This window comes from Pan troglodytes, chromosome 10, assembly GCF_028858775.2.
Source record: "Pan troglodytes isolate AG18354 chromosome 10, NHGRI_mPanTro3-v2.0_pri, whole genome shotgun sequence".
Lineage (NCBI taxonomy): Eukaryota > Metazoa > Chordata > Mammalia > Primates > Hominidae > Pan > Pan troglodytes.
The window spans coordinates 14,479,711-14,492,949 of record NC_072408.2 but is presented as its reverse complement, the minus strand read 5'-3'; the positions used below and the strand labels follow the sequence as shown (position 1 = coordinate 14,492,949).

Genomic DNA, 13,239 nt, shown 5'->3' with positions numbered 1-13,239 from the left:
GCTTTTATCTCATTTTTGTATGCTTCATAATATGCATACTGTATTAGTGCAGTAGAAGCACATAAGTAGCTATACCCAGATGGGAAGATGTGTATCCTAAATATTTTTATTGATAGATTACACAGTCAAAAATGCCTAGAGACTACTGTTTTAAGCAACCCTGGTAGGTCCATGTGGTTGTGCCCATTGATGGAATGTGAGATTTGGTCAGAGCTGGTGAGTGGCAGAGCCAGCCCTCTTCTCTATGGATTCCAGTGGTCTGGCATCATCAAGGTTTGCCTAGACTACTTTGGCAATGCTTAGTTTATCTCACCTCCTCATTTCATCCTAAACACTGGCTGGAGATGTCTGATTTTAAAGTACCAGTGCATTCTGGGAAGAACATACATGGCCGAATTAGATGAAAGAGAGAAGTTTGTACTTTCTAAAGTGAATTATTGGGAACAAGAAGTGAAGTGTATATAAAGTGATACAGATAATCACTACTGTTTATTGAGCACTTATTACGTGCCTGGTATCTCACTTAAAATTAATCCCAGTATATAAATAATAACTTGCCCAAGGGTCACAAAGTCAATCAGTGGCAAAGGATAGAAAAAATTCAAAGATACATTTCCCACACTTCCAAGACCTGTGCTATAAGCCAAACTACTCATTTCTTGGTGAGTTCCCTGAAGTTTGCTAAATACAAAAATGTGGAGTTGAATTGCTAGGAAGGAGATTTTATTTTATGAATATATTTTAAAAGCTTTTAAATATCATCCCTTCTTGAGAAAGTGAATAAATGCATAAGGATAAGGAAGTTGATTAAGAAAACACCTTAGAGTATTCGCTCAATATAAAAATTTAAGATTATTTATTTTACAAACCACTTGTTCTTAATGACTTACAAATAATTAGCTCCCTTGGTAGATTGGTGATCTGAATGTACTCAATGGGTAGACCTCTAAATTCAGGGTTGGGAGAAGTTTTCTTCTAGTAGATTTCAGATAGCATGTATTTCAGGCTTTACTGCATACACTTTACAGCAAAAAACCAAAATATTTTGCTATGTGGTATAGTACAAACAATTTCAATATTCTCATTGAAGATTTAATAATTCTGAGTTAGAAAATATAATCTCACCTCCTTGCTTTACATTTAATTTAGTGTTTTATGTTAGCCATTCAGCTTGTCTGTTTAGTTTTCACTATTATTTTATACATTTCATAACATGTTAAGCAATATTACATATTTTTTATAACAAATCACCTTTAATCTACTCTCAATCCACAACTGGTTTAACATTTGCAAGTTGTTTTTAGTGAATGCAAAAAGAATTTTATATAAACGAATTTTATATAATGCTGTTTTTATTCAATATTGGCAGAAAGACCATCTTCAACAGCATTATGAAATCCTTGTAATTATCGTTTTAGTGGTATTTCAAGTTGAATTACTATAATTTTAATCACTTATACACACACACCTCAACTAAGCTTAGTCTCACCTATTATAATTCAGTCATTTCTATTTAGTTGTTTCCAAATTTCTATTACTATTAATAACATTGCAACAAACATCTTTGTGATTTTTACCATATTCTATCCTTTGATATTATTTATTCTTAATTGACTTATAAACATTTATGCCATGTTTTAGAGCAGGAATTGGAAAACTTTTCAATAAAGGCCCAGATAGCAAATATTTTAGGCTTTGCAGGCCATAGTATCTCCATCTCAATGAGGATTTCTGCTGTTGTGAAACAAAGGGAGCCATAGACAGTATATAAATAAATGAGCATGGCTGTGTTCCATTAAAATTACTTATGTAAATAGATGCCCAACCAACAGGCCATGGCTTGCTAACTCCTGTCCTAGAGTGGAAAAAAATCCTGTTGGAATTTTTATTTGGGGTAAATTATAAATTACTACTTGGGGAGAAAGTGTGTCATTGAATATACTAGTTAGTCTGAAAAAAAGGTAGAGATTTTTCAACTGGGACGTGTCAATCATATTCTTACAAGTCCTGATGTATAAATACTTTTTCTTCTTGTTGTATTTTTTTTTGTTAGGGAGAATCCAAATATATTCAGAGAAGTTATCTGGATCATCTGGATGAACATGTCCTAGATAATCTAGCACTGCAAAGAGATGTTGGTACCCAAATTTGCTTTTATAGAGCTTTGTTTTTAAATCCCAATTGCATAGCTTTCTAGCTGTGACTGAATAGAATAGCTTTCTAATTGTGATTTTTGGCAAGCTTTTGTTTGTTTGTTTGTTTTTGAGACAGAGTCCTGCACTGTTGCCCAGGCTGGAGTGCAATGGCAAGATCTCAGCTCACTGAAACCTCCACCTCCTGGATTCACGCGATTCTCCTGCCTCAGCCTCCCGAGTAGCTGGGATTACAGGCACACACCACCACAACTGGGTAATTTTTTGTGTTTTTAGTAGAGACGGGGTTTCAGTATGTTGGCCAGACTGGTCTGGAACTCCTGACTTCGTGATCCACCTGCTTCATCCTCCCAAAGTACTGGGCTTACAGGCATGAGCCACCACGCCCGGCAAGCTTCTTAACCTGAGCCTTGGTTTCCTCTTCTGCAAAATGGTATCACACTAATACCTCCCTCTTAGTGTTATTGTTATTATTATATCATGATTGCCTTAACTCTTCTTTTTTTTTTTTTTTGTCTTCTGTATGCATACTTTTAATCAGAGCTAACAATTCAGAAAACCATTGAGTTTCAGTCTCTCTGTGTTTGTGTGATTTAGAATGCTAATATTGGCACTGACCTGTTCGTATGCAAGCTACGTTGACCAGCCACCACTCAGGGATTGGGGGCAGAATCACGGCCACACGGTCTCCTCTCTGCAGGCCACAGGGCTTGGTGAGCATGTTGGCAGCTTTTCGGGACAAGGAGCCCAGTTCTCTGAAGCTCCATTTTACCTCATCCCCTTTGCCATTCACCCACCACAGGGCTGGGTTAGCTGGTCTCTCCCCTGTCTGACCAGGGACACATGGAAAAGAGAGGGGTAGGTTTACGTGACTGATTACTCTTACATGCGGCATCTGCTGTTTTCTCCCTTTGGCACTGGTTCTGGTGCATTCTGCTAACAGCGCCCTGAGTTCGTCTTTGAGGGAACTGCCCCTCTCCTATTGAACACAGCCTTGAAAAGAGAATCCCTCAGGTTGCTTTTACCCTTCCCCGAGCAGTAGGTGGGCATTTGACCAGCGTTGGGCCAATCAGACCTTCTCTCTCTGGATTTTTTGGTTTTCTGAGAGAAATCAAAAGATAGAAAATGGTTGGTACAAAACTTGTCTATGGGTTATTCGTGCTTACGCATCCTCAGAGAGCTGTCCTGATTCCTGTCCTCATTGAGATGGACTCTCCAGTTTCCAGCCCAATTTTGTGAGCTCTCCCATATTCCTTGAATAAATTTCTTTCTTGCTTAAATTAGATTCTTTCCCATCCAAATAACCTGAATGGATCTGCTAAGTTTGACTGGGAAGCAGACATCTCTTTGTACCCTAAGGCTGAGGTGTGGTTTTCACAAGTCACAAGGAGCAGGGTCGAGGGAGGCATCAATTTATTGACTTCTAGAGGTAACTTCTTCCCCATCATTCTATAAAGTGAGTCATCTGTACTGCAAAACCTCTTTGCCTTATGTATTACCTGGAAAAAAATTACTCTCCCTTCTTTCCCCTATCTGGAATGCTCCTTTTATCTTCTCTGGCTGGCAAATACTTAAAAGCCCTGTTGACATGTCAGTTCGTCTGTGAGCTTTTCTTAGACTTCTCTTTGTTTCTCCACTAACTTCTCTGTGTTCCTTCATCGTTGTGCTCATACTCCAGATGACTCCAATTTATTATATGACAGATGTGTCTCTTCCCTATGGATGTAACCTCTGTAAAGATCAGGGACTGGGTTTATGTTCTATTGGACCTGTGTGGCCTTGGATAAGTAGTTTAGCTTCTATGAGGTCAAGTTCCTCATCTGCAAACCTCCCAGGTTGTTATGGGGATTTGGCGAAATAATATAGGTCAGTATTTCTCAATCTTTAGTCATTTAAGTATCATCGTTTCTGTCAGCTCTGCCTGCACCTGCACTATTCTTCTTTATTTTGTATACTTCGCTACATTGACTCACTTTTTACTTTTTATGTGTATACATTTACTTAAGAAGGAATATACATCTAATCAGCACCATTATTGGACAATTATTACCACTTGCCAAAAAATAGGTTATTGAAAAATAAATATGCTGAAAACAAAACTATGCCATTAAATTTTATCTAGAGATGATTAGCTTCTACCTGTGGTCTTTATTCAAGAGAGTGTTTAGCAAATGATAGGTGCTAAAGACACAATGGCTTTCAAGGAAGGCTTTCCCCCTGTATTTAACAGGAAGAATTGATTCAATGTTATTTAATACCTTGTCTGTCTAGTACCTAACATCGTGTTCCCATCCATGGTCCTGCAGTGCATTTTGATAAGCACTGCTTGGTTAAGTGTTTAGCTCAGTGCCTGGCATGAGGTGAGGATCAGTACACAGAGACCTCATCCTGAGGCTGCACTGTAAACATTGCATAAGGGCTGCTTGCTTTATTCTTGTCAACCTCCAATTCTCTCCTCATTACTCCAATGATAACTGTATTCATAAAATCAAAACTCAATTTGCTACTTTTTCGATAAGCCTGTGACCAACTTGAAAACAAAGCACTGTTGCGTGGGGCTTGGAGAAAAGAGAAGGAAAAGAGGCAGAACTCTGTGAGGAATGACCATGGGGATGGGAGATAGAGAAGGCTCCAGAGCCGCCCAGCCATTTGTGGCTGAGGATCTAAGATCTTCCCTGGGGAGAGGGGAGGGCAATTGGAAAACAAACAAAGGAAACCAAGAGGGTGAGAGAGTGCATTGGAATTAAGTGGTAGACCACAGAACAAGGAAATGGAAGACTGAGAGATAAGGGGACACCAAGCATCTACTGGAAGCCCATCGTCATATACCTTCTCCTTTTGGGACCACTGGTCCAGCACATCTGCAGCAAAGTTAAAGTTTTTAGGCAATGGCCTGTTACAGCGATTTATGGCTTCAAAGTCAGCAAGAGTCAGAGGCGTCCAAAGCTGGTGATCTTTGTGTAAGCGCCGGCCAGGTGGCTTGGTGAGCCAGATGAATCTAAATGTCTGGTAGCGGAAAAAAATCTTCATGGTTCCCAAAGGACTTTGTCTACTGCTATGGACACAGAAGTACTACAGCCTGTAGGGAGAGATGGATGGAGAGTATCAGTTTCTTGATGCTCTGTGGTGAGACTGGGAGGTGGATTTGTGGCTGTGTGTCCCTGGCAAGTTGGGGAACACCTGAAAAACACCTCATCCTTCCTCAGAGCTGCTGCCTTAGCCACTGACTGGTCTCCCTGCCACTGGACCCTTCCTCTTCATTCTGTCTGTGACCAGATAAGTCTAAAAAAACCCCTTAACTACAGAATTGTCAGACTCCTGTCTTCTGTTCCTGTCTTCTCCCCAACCAAACAACAGACAAATAGAAACTTCGCTGTCTGGACTGGCATTCAGAGCCTCCTTTCGCCTGCTTTATACACTGTTCTGTGTCTGCTAACTCCTCTACTTGAATTTCCTCTTCCAGTAAAGGAGGCCCGTTAACTTGCCATGAATGCCCCACTAAGAGTTGGCCTGTCATTTCCCTGGCTCCTGCTTACCCTGTTCTCCTCTCCCCTTCAACTTCCCATTGTGATTGCTTGGAAACCTGGGTTTAAGTCCTGGCTCAGCCACTTTCCGGCTGTAGGACTTTGGGCAAGTTACTTATCTTCCTGCACCTCAATTTTCTCGTCTGTAAAATAGGGGAAAATATAGTACCTCCCTCCTACAGTTATTGTGAGGATTTAATAAGATAATGTGTATAAAATGCCTAGCTCGTAAAAGGTGACTTAAAAGTGTTAATTACTACTGTTGTTTTTTTGTTTTTCTGTTTGTTTTTTTGTTTTTCTGTTTGTTTGTTGTTTCTTATTAAGAAACAAGGTCTTGCTCTTTCACCCAGGTTGGCGCAATCACAGCTTACTGAAGCCTCAAACTCCTGGGCTTAAGCAATCCCCCTGACTAAGCATCCTGAGCATCCAGGACTACAGGGGCCACACCACCATGCCTAGCTAATTTTTTTTTTTTTTTTTTTTTTTTTGTAGAGATATGGCCTCACTATGTCACCCAGGCTGGCTTGCCTCCAACTCCTAGCCTCAAGTAATCTTCCTGCCTTGGCCTCCCAAAGTGCTGGGATTGTAGGTATGAGCCACTGCACCCAGGCAACCACTGCTGTTGTTAAGATTATTTTCCTTAATATTATTGTGGCATAGTTTTATTTTAAAACATCCTACCATATGAACCAGAAGACTTGGATTTTATTTCTTTTTCAAAAACTGCTTTTAATATTGGTAAAATTGCCTGCTCTTTCTGGACTACCATCTGTAATCTAATTAATTTTTTAAATAATTTTGTGTTTATTTCTTCCCTGGGTTTTCCGTAACATGCATTTATGCTATTCATGTGACAGTTGTCTACCTTGTATTATCAATGATAGTTTTTCATATATGTGCCCTGTCTCCCTACCCAGCTGGTATGGGTTGAGGCTATGTAATGTGTTCTTAGCACTAAGCATGACTCACAGAAGATCTGCAATAATAAAAGGCAGTTTTTAGGTTCTTGATGTAGGCAGGCACTTTGCATTTCTGATGTCATTCAATATTCATGACAAGCTTGTGAGGTTGGTGCTATTATTATCTCTATCTTACAGATGAAGACACTGAGGCTTAAGTACACTTAAGGAACTTATCCAAGGTCATTCAGCTCGAGACAAACCATGTCTTGCCTCTGCCACCATGAGCTCAATGACGCAACCAGAGGCAAGGTTTGAACCTCTCTGGTCTGACTTCAGAACTTAACCTACTCAGCTTCTCTGCTATTTATTCTCCCTTGTGCTGCCTTCTTCAATAAAGGTTTCTTGTTGATGGTGAATGCCTTCACCCTTTTTTGCCCTTCAGGCTTGTGTAGTTGTTTTGAATGGAGTGGAAGAATCTGCAAATGTAAAGAGTACCTGAGTCTGCAGCATGGTGATAACAAATAAACAATAGAAAGGAGGGTGCAGGGTGTGCCATCCTTCATTGTTGTTGCCAAGTCCTCTGTGCTGCTCAGAGTGACTTCTGGATAAGTGGCAGGTCCATTTGGTGCAAACACAATTTGCTGTATTTCAAAAATAGCTATTTCTGGCAATACCGTTGGTGTTAAACTCTCTGTTATGCCAAGGTAAAAAAAGAAGAGGGATAGCGCCTTAACTGGGCAATTATCAAGAGTAAAGAAAAGGGAGAAAAGAGAAGCAGAGTGGACCACATTCATGGTTTAGCATTCTGCCAAAAGTGAGACTCTCATCCCTCTCCTAAAACACAGACGTGCACACACACATGCACACACACACACATACCACTTGCACCACACTTGCATCCAAACTTGCTTCTCTGGATGACCTTTGTCAAGTTGCTTAACATCTCCAAGTGTCATTTGCATCTGTGCAATGAGAGTAATAATACCTTCTTCACTAGGTAGTTGCAAGGTTTTAGTGAGTACGTTAGCACAGTGCATGGTTCGTGGCTAGGAATGAATAAATGCTGCATATTAAAAATAAAACCTCAGAAGCATTTGTGACAGAAGACTTCAGCTCTTGATATATAAAGAAACCTAGAAAAGCTGTTGGTTTGGAAGGCCAGATGTAGTGGCTCACACCTATAATCCCAGCATTTTGGGAGGCCGAGGTGGCCAGATCACTTGAGGTCAGGAGTTCGAGACCAGCCTGGCCAACATGGTGAAACCCCATTTCTACTAAAAGTACAAAAATTAGCTGGGCGTGGTGCTGCGTTCCTGTAATCCCAGCTACTCAGAAAGCTGAGGCAGGAGACTCGCTTGAACGTGGGAGGCAGAGGTTGCAGTGAACCAAGATTGCACCAGTGCACCCCAGCCAGGGTGACAGAGTGAGACTCCGTCTCAAACAACAACAACAGCAAAGAAAAGCTACTGGATTGGAGCTGCTAAGTTATCTTGTTTCTGCCTCTTATAATGTCCTGTCACTGTGCTCCAAGCTCTTGGGGCTGACCTGAGCCTCCATCAGTCTGAAGCAGTTTAGCTTTCACTTCCATTATCTTGTCCTTTCTTGGTCTCAGTTTAATGATGAAGTGGAAAAACTTCCAAGATGGGGGAACCTGGAACATTCTTGCTTCCTAAGGAAAATAGTGCAGAGAATATAGTGGATAGTTTTTAATGCAAATCTCCTCTCCATCCCCTCTGAATTGAAAAATGATTTTTTATGAATTGCTCTTTTATTCCTTGCTTCCATGGACAAATTTTCTAAATCATAATAAAACACCCAATTAACATACCAACAAATCTAAAACTAAATGTAAACAGATCAGATCTGAATATACATTTCAGCATTTCCTGTGTTGTATATATAAACAGAGTGAAAGATATTGCATATGCAAACCTAATGATTAGTTAGTAATAAAATATAAATTCAGATATTATAAAGTAGAATTTTTCAATTAAACTTTAAAATCTTTTTGCCAACAAAATATAAATTAAGATATTATAAAGTAGAATTTTTCAATTAAACTTTAAAATCTTTTTGCAAACATTACTTCTTTTTTATCTCTTTGATCTGCTTCTGATTTCCAGATTGGATTTGGTATGAATAGATCTTTAAGGAGATCACAAAACTCTGAAAAGCTGCCATTTTGCATTGAACAGAACCATTTCCTGATGTAGGGTTTTGTGGAAAGCTCATGATTCCAGGGTCAAATCTGACAATCATTGACTATTGTAAATCAAAACATTATCTTTGTTGAAATTTGTATATAAATTAATGTAACAAAATGTCTCCAGAAAATATCTGTAAAATTAAGGGTCAAACCAGATGATTTAAAAAATTTTAGTGATTTCTAGAGTGTTAAGGGAAACCTTAACAGTGAAAAACAATGATTGACCAATTGGTGTGTGGTCATGTTAAATACTTCCATATAATATATGTCAACAGTGCTAGGAAGCAGGCATTTTATTTTCTGTATATACAATTTATTGTTTCATGCATAAGGTCACTGAGGTACAGAGAGGTAAGCAACTTATCAAAAAGCCATCCATCTAGCAAGCAGCAGAAATTCCAGCCCACCTTCGTTGTCTCCAAAGCTATACAAGGAAATGCTACCAGGTTTTTGCTACATTTCTATCAACCTTAATAAAGTAAGAGAATATTTTATTTTCCTATCAGAGGACAGTTTGCTAGGGTTGGGTCTGCAGTTATCCAATTACAGCAAGATAATGCGCCTCTTTCTCTCTCTCTCTCTCTTTTTTTTTTTTTTTTTTTTTGGTGGGGGAACAGCATCTCACTCTGTCACCCAGGCTGGAGTGCAGTGATGATCGTAGCTCACTGGAGCCTGGACCTCCCAGGTTCAAGTGGTCCTCTCGCCTCCACCTCCTGAATAGCTGCGACCACAGGCATGTGCCATCATGCCTGGCTAATTTGTTAATTTTTTGTCTCACTATGTTGCCCAAGCTGGTCTCAAGCTCCTGAGCTCAAGCAGTCCTCCCACCTCAGCCTCCCAAAGTGCTGGGATTACAGGCGTGAGCCAGTGCCCCCGGCCAACGTGCCTTTTCTCTTACTACTGTGGTACTTTCCCAACTTCTCATTTACTAGAGTCACCTCCATGTTACCAGATGCAGTGTTTCCTTACCAGAGAATGGTATTATTGATCCAGAAAGGCCGTTAACTCCTTCACAGAGACTCAGTTCTGGATCTGCCAGAAAGTCAGTTCCTTTCTTCTTTTCTTTTGGAGGCATCTATGCCATGGTAGCCCTAAGTCTCTGGTGTGCAGGTGGAAGGATCATAATCCTCTGGGAGGAGAGTTTTTGTTTCTCTGGACAACCTGTGGTTAAGGTGACAGCAGCTTATAAGACACAGCTGGGAGGAGAGAAAGGCAGTGCAGGGGCAACCTCCTCTCATAGGTCAGTGCCAAACAATGGCTAAGCCCCAGTGCATTAGCAGATTATTTTCATTCATAGAGCTGAAGATAAAGAGATCTACCCTGGTGCAGTGGTCTTTATCAGAGCCTCTCAACATTGTTGTCGAGCAGCCCAAGACATTGGCATGCTTGATTATTGTGACATAACTGGATCTGGCCTGGCAAACCTACCAAAGCAGTATAGCCAAAAAGCATATCAGAACCCTCAACTCACTGATTAATGAAGATTATGAGAAAACCTCCAAACTCCTGGCTTCTATTGAGCATCTACTGTGAGCCTGGCTGCTCCTGGATATCTGTTCTGATGCTATCTCATTTGGAAATTATCTTAAGACAATGTTGCTGAAGGGTTTGAACATAAACATTGCCTGTCTGTGCCCTTGTGGATGTTAGTTGCTGGTAACAGGAATTGGGTTTCACAAAGTTTATGCCCAAATGTTGCTTGTTGGTGACAGTGATGGTGGCAGTGGTCAGACAGTGGCATTTTTCACTTTAAGAGTTCATTGGTAGCCCGTATGACACCCAAAGGACAGTATCTCTTATGGGCTTATATATGAAGAGAGCTTCCTGCTCTTTTAACAAATGAAGGCTAAGCCCAGGGTGCCAGACTGAACAGACGCTCTCCCTGCTAGAGATATCTACATACTAAACTTCAGAACCTGTGACTACGTTTCTTTAAGTAGGAAAAAGGACATTACAGATTTGATTACCTTAAGGACCTTGAAATAGGGTGATTATCCTAGAACATCTGAGTGGGTCTAATAGAATCACAAGGGTCTTTATAAGAGAAAGGCAGGAAGGTTAGTCAGTGAAGGTGACATGATGACTCTGCTGCTGGTTTGAAGGTGCAAGGAAAGGCCACCAGCCAAGGTATGCAGATGACTTCTAGACGTTTGAAAAGGCAAGGAAATACCTTCTCTTCTTGGGGCTTCAGAATAAATACAAGCTTGCTGGCACCTTGATTTTAGCTTAGTGAAACCGATGGCAGGATCCTGACCTTCAGAACTGTAAGATGATAAACTCATGTGGTTTTAAGCGATTAAGTTTGTGGTAATTTATTACAGCAGCAATAGAAAACTAATACCCTCAGAGACTGTACAAATCCTGACCACTGTTGGATGTCTGCCATGCACACAGTAGAAGCTCAACAGCTTTGAAAGTAATGGCCTGTTTAAAAGTAGGTATTCCCTCTTCCCAGGTATGAAACCTGCAGACTGTTAGATTATTGATGCTGGATGAGTCTTTGAAAGTACACAGACCAATCTTTTCATTTTACTAATAAGAAGGCCCCAAGAGGAGAGGTGATTTGATGGGATACACAGCAGGTTGCTGGCAGAACTGGAACCCAGGTCTTTTGACTCCAGATATGTGGAAGGAAAACAAAAACTTGGGACCTCAATTCATTATGCCAAAAGGAAAAAAATTAAGCTGAAGGCTGACTCATACAAGAAGCTGACTTTCTTTTTGCTCCTACTGATAAAATGTTACCTATCTGCATAGGTAGCTACTTAGGTAAAGTGCCGATTTACTGAGCATGAGATGAATATATAATTGACTATTCACCTACCTGCTCCTTTTCTCTTGCAATGTGTGGATTCTGTAATGTGACCATACCCTCTCCTTTCCCCCTCCAGCCTGCTTTTCCCCTTTAAATATTGAAGCCCTCAAAATTATCTTTGGAGAAAGGCACAGACCACAGACTGTTTCTGTGATTCTGTGCTTTTTTTCTCCTAGGCATTGCCCTTAACCTTGGCAAAATAAACTTCTAAATTGATTGAGACCTGTCTCAGATATTTTTTGGTTTACAAATTGGCGACCAGTGGAAGGGAATCTAAGTGGAGGTGATCCTGACCGACAAATGTCCTATTGGTGCTTGGTACCAGCTTGAACGATCTTTATTGCTCAAACTAATAGGACAATCTGCTCAGGTCTAGGGAGCTCCCCACTACAGAAAATCGCTGATCTCCCAAAATTTGGTTGATATCTAAGGTTTCTTTTGCTGTACAACTCCTTTTCTGGGGTTTTACTCACTTCCAACAAGGCAGGTGAGTTTTCCTGCTTCCGTAATGATGGAAAGCAGGTGATTCTTTTCAGGAGTTTCAGCTCACTTCCAACAGGGAAGGCAAGTTTAAGGTTTTTTCCTGCGTCTAAGATGGCGGAGGGCAATCTTCAGCCTGGGCCCCATTCCTAGGTAAGTAGCCGAATTGGGATTTTGTCTTGGAAATTCTCCTGAAATACTAAAAGTTAAGATTAACACCCACCCGGTCTGAATTTCTCCTTACCATTAGAGCGCTCAGTAATTGTATAAATTGGCCAGTTGTTTGTTTGTTTGCTTAAGTGTTTTTTTGTTTGTTTCTGGGTTTGTTGTTTTTGGTGGTGGTGGTTTTTGTTGTTTTGGTCTTTTTCCCATTGGGTTTGACCAACTGGTAGATTTCCTTTGGTCGAATTTGAAGGAAAGTTCCAAATTATGGGGAACAATGCCTCTGAACTGGCTAAATTCCCACAGCTGAACAACAACAAAAAGAGACGAAACAAGAAAACACAGCCAGCAAAAGGGAAAAAAAAAAAAAAAAAAGAAAAGAAAATTTTTGACTACCTGAGGGTCTTTATTTACAAAACAAGGCCACCTTTTGCTAGCCCCGCCAAACTGAGAGAGCAATAGTGGTCACCCCATGCTGTGGTTCAGTAGCTAAGATTCTGCCCTTTTTTCACCACGGCAGCCTGGTTTTGGTTCCTAAATCAAATCCTTTCTGGTTTGATATTTGTGTTACTTTTGAAATACTGGCAGTTCGTCCCAGCTAAAATATGGTAATCAGATTTAAAGGGATTTTTTAAGAGCTCTATGGTTAAAAGTCAGCTTAATTAAAAGCAAATATCCAACGGGGGGGGGGGGGGGGAGGGGTGTGTGTGTGTGTGTGTGTGTGTGTGTGTGTATGTGTGGTGTGTATCTTTTATGCTTTTTCTCCTAGAATTTGTTTTTTGAGCAAAAGTTTCTTTTTCTTCTCAGTCAGCTGAATTTTATTTTCTCCATTTGCTTCTGCCTTTCTCTCCTTTCTCTCGCAACCCTCTGCTGCCTGACGGACCTAAAATAATGTCTAACAGCTCAGTATTTCTTAAACAAAACAGAGAAGGCACCAGACCGTTTTTTTGGAGAGAAACCTCTGTTTTTTCTTACAGAACTCCAAGAACGTGAAGTT

At 40.4% G+C, this 13,239-nt stretch overlaps 1 protein-coding gene across 1 annotated transcript in view; it reads right to left on the bottom strand.

The window, feature by feature from the left end:
* The window catches only part of ACSM4 (acyl-CoA synthetase medium chain family member 4), a 29,134-nt gene extending 19,208 nt beyond the window's left edge, over window positions 1-9,926 (bottom strand). The window contains exons 1-3 of the mRNA XM_508984.6: window positions 9,755-9,926; window positions 4,983-5,232; window positions 2,772-2,982 (exon numbers count right to left, since the gene is read on the bottom strand). Of these exons, the coding sequence (XP_508984.2) occupies window positions 2,772-2,982; window positions 4,983-5,183 (412 nt within the window). The 5' untranslated portion in view covers window positions 5,184-5,232; window positions 9,755-9,926. The remainder of the gene's footprint in view (window positions 1-2,771; window positions 2,983-4,982; window positions 5,233-9,754) is intronic.
* Between the last annotated feature and the right edge of the window lie 3,313 nt (window positions 9,927-13,239).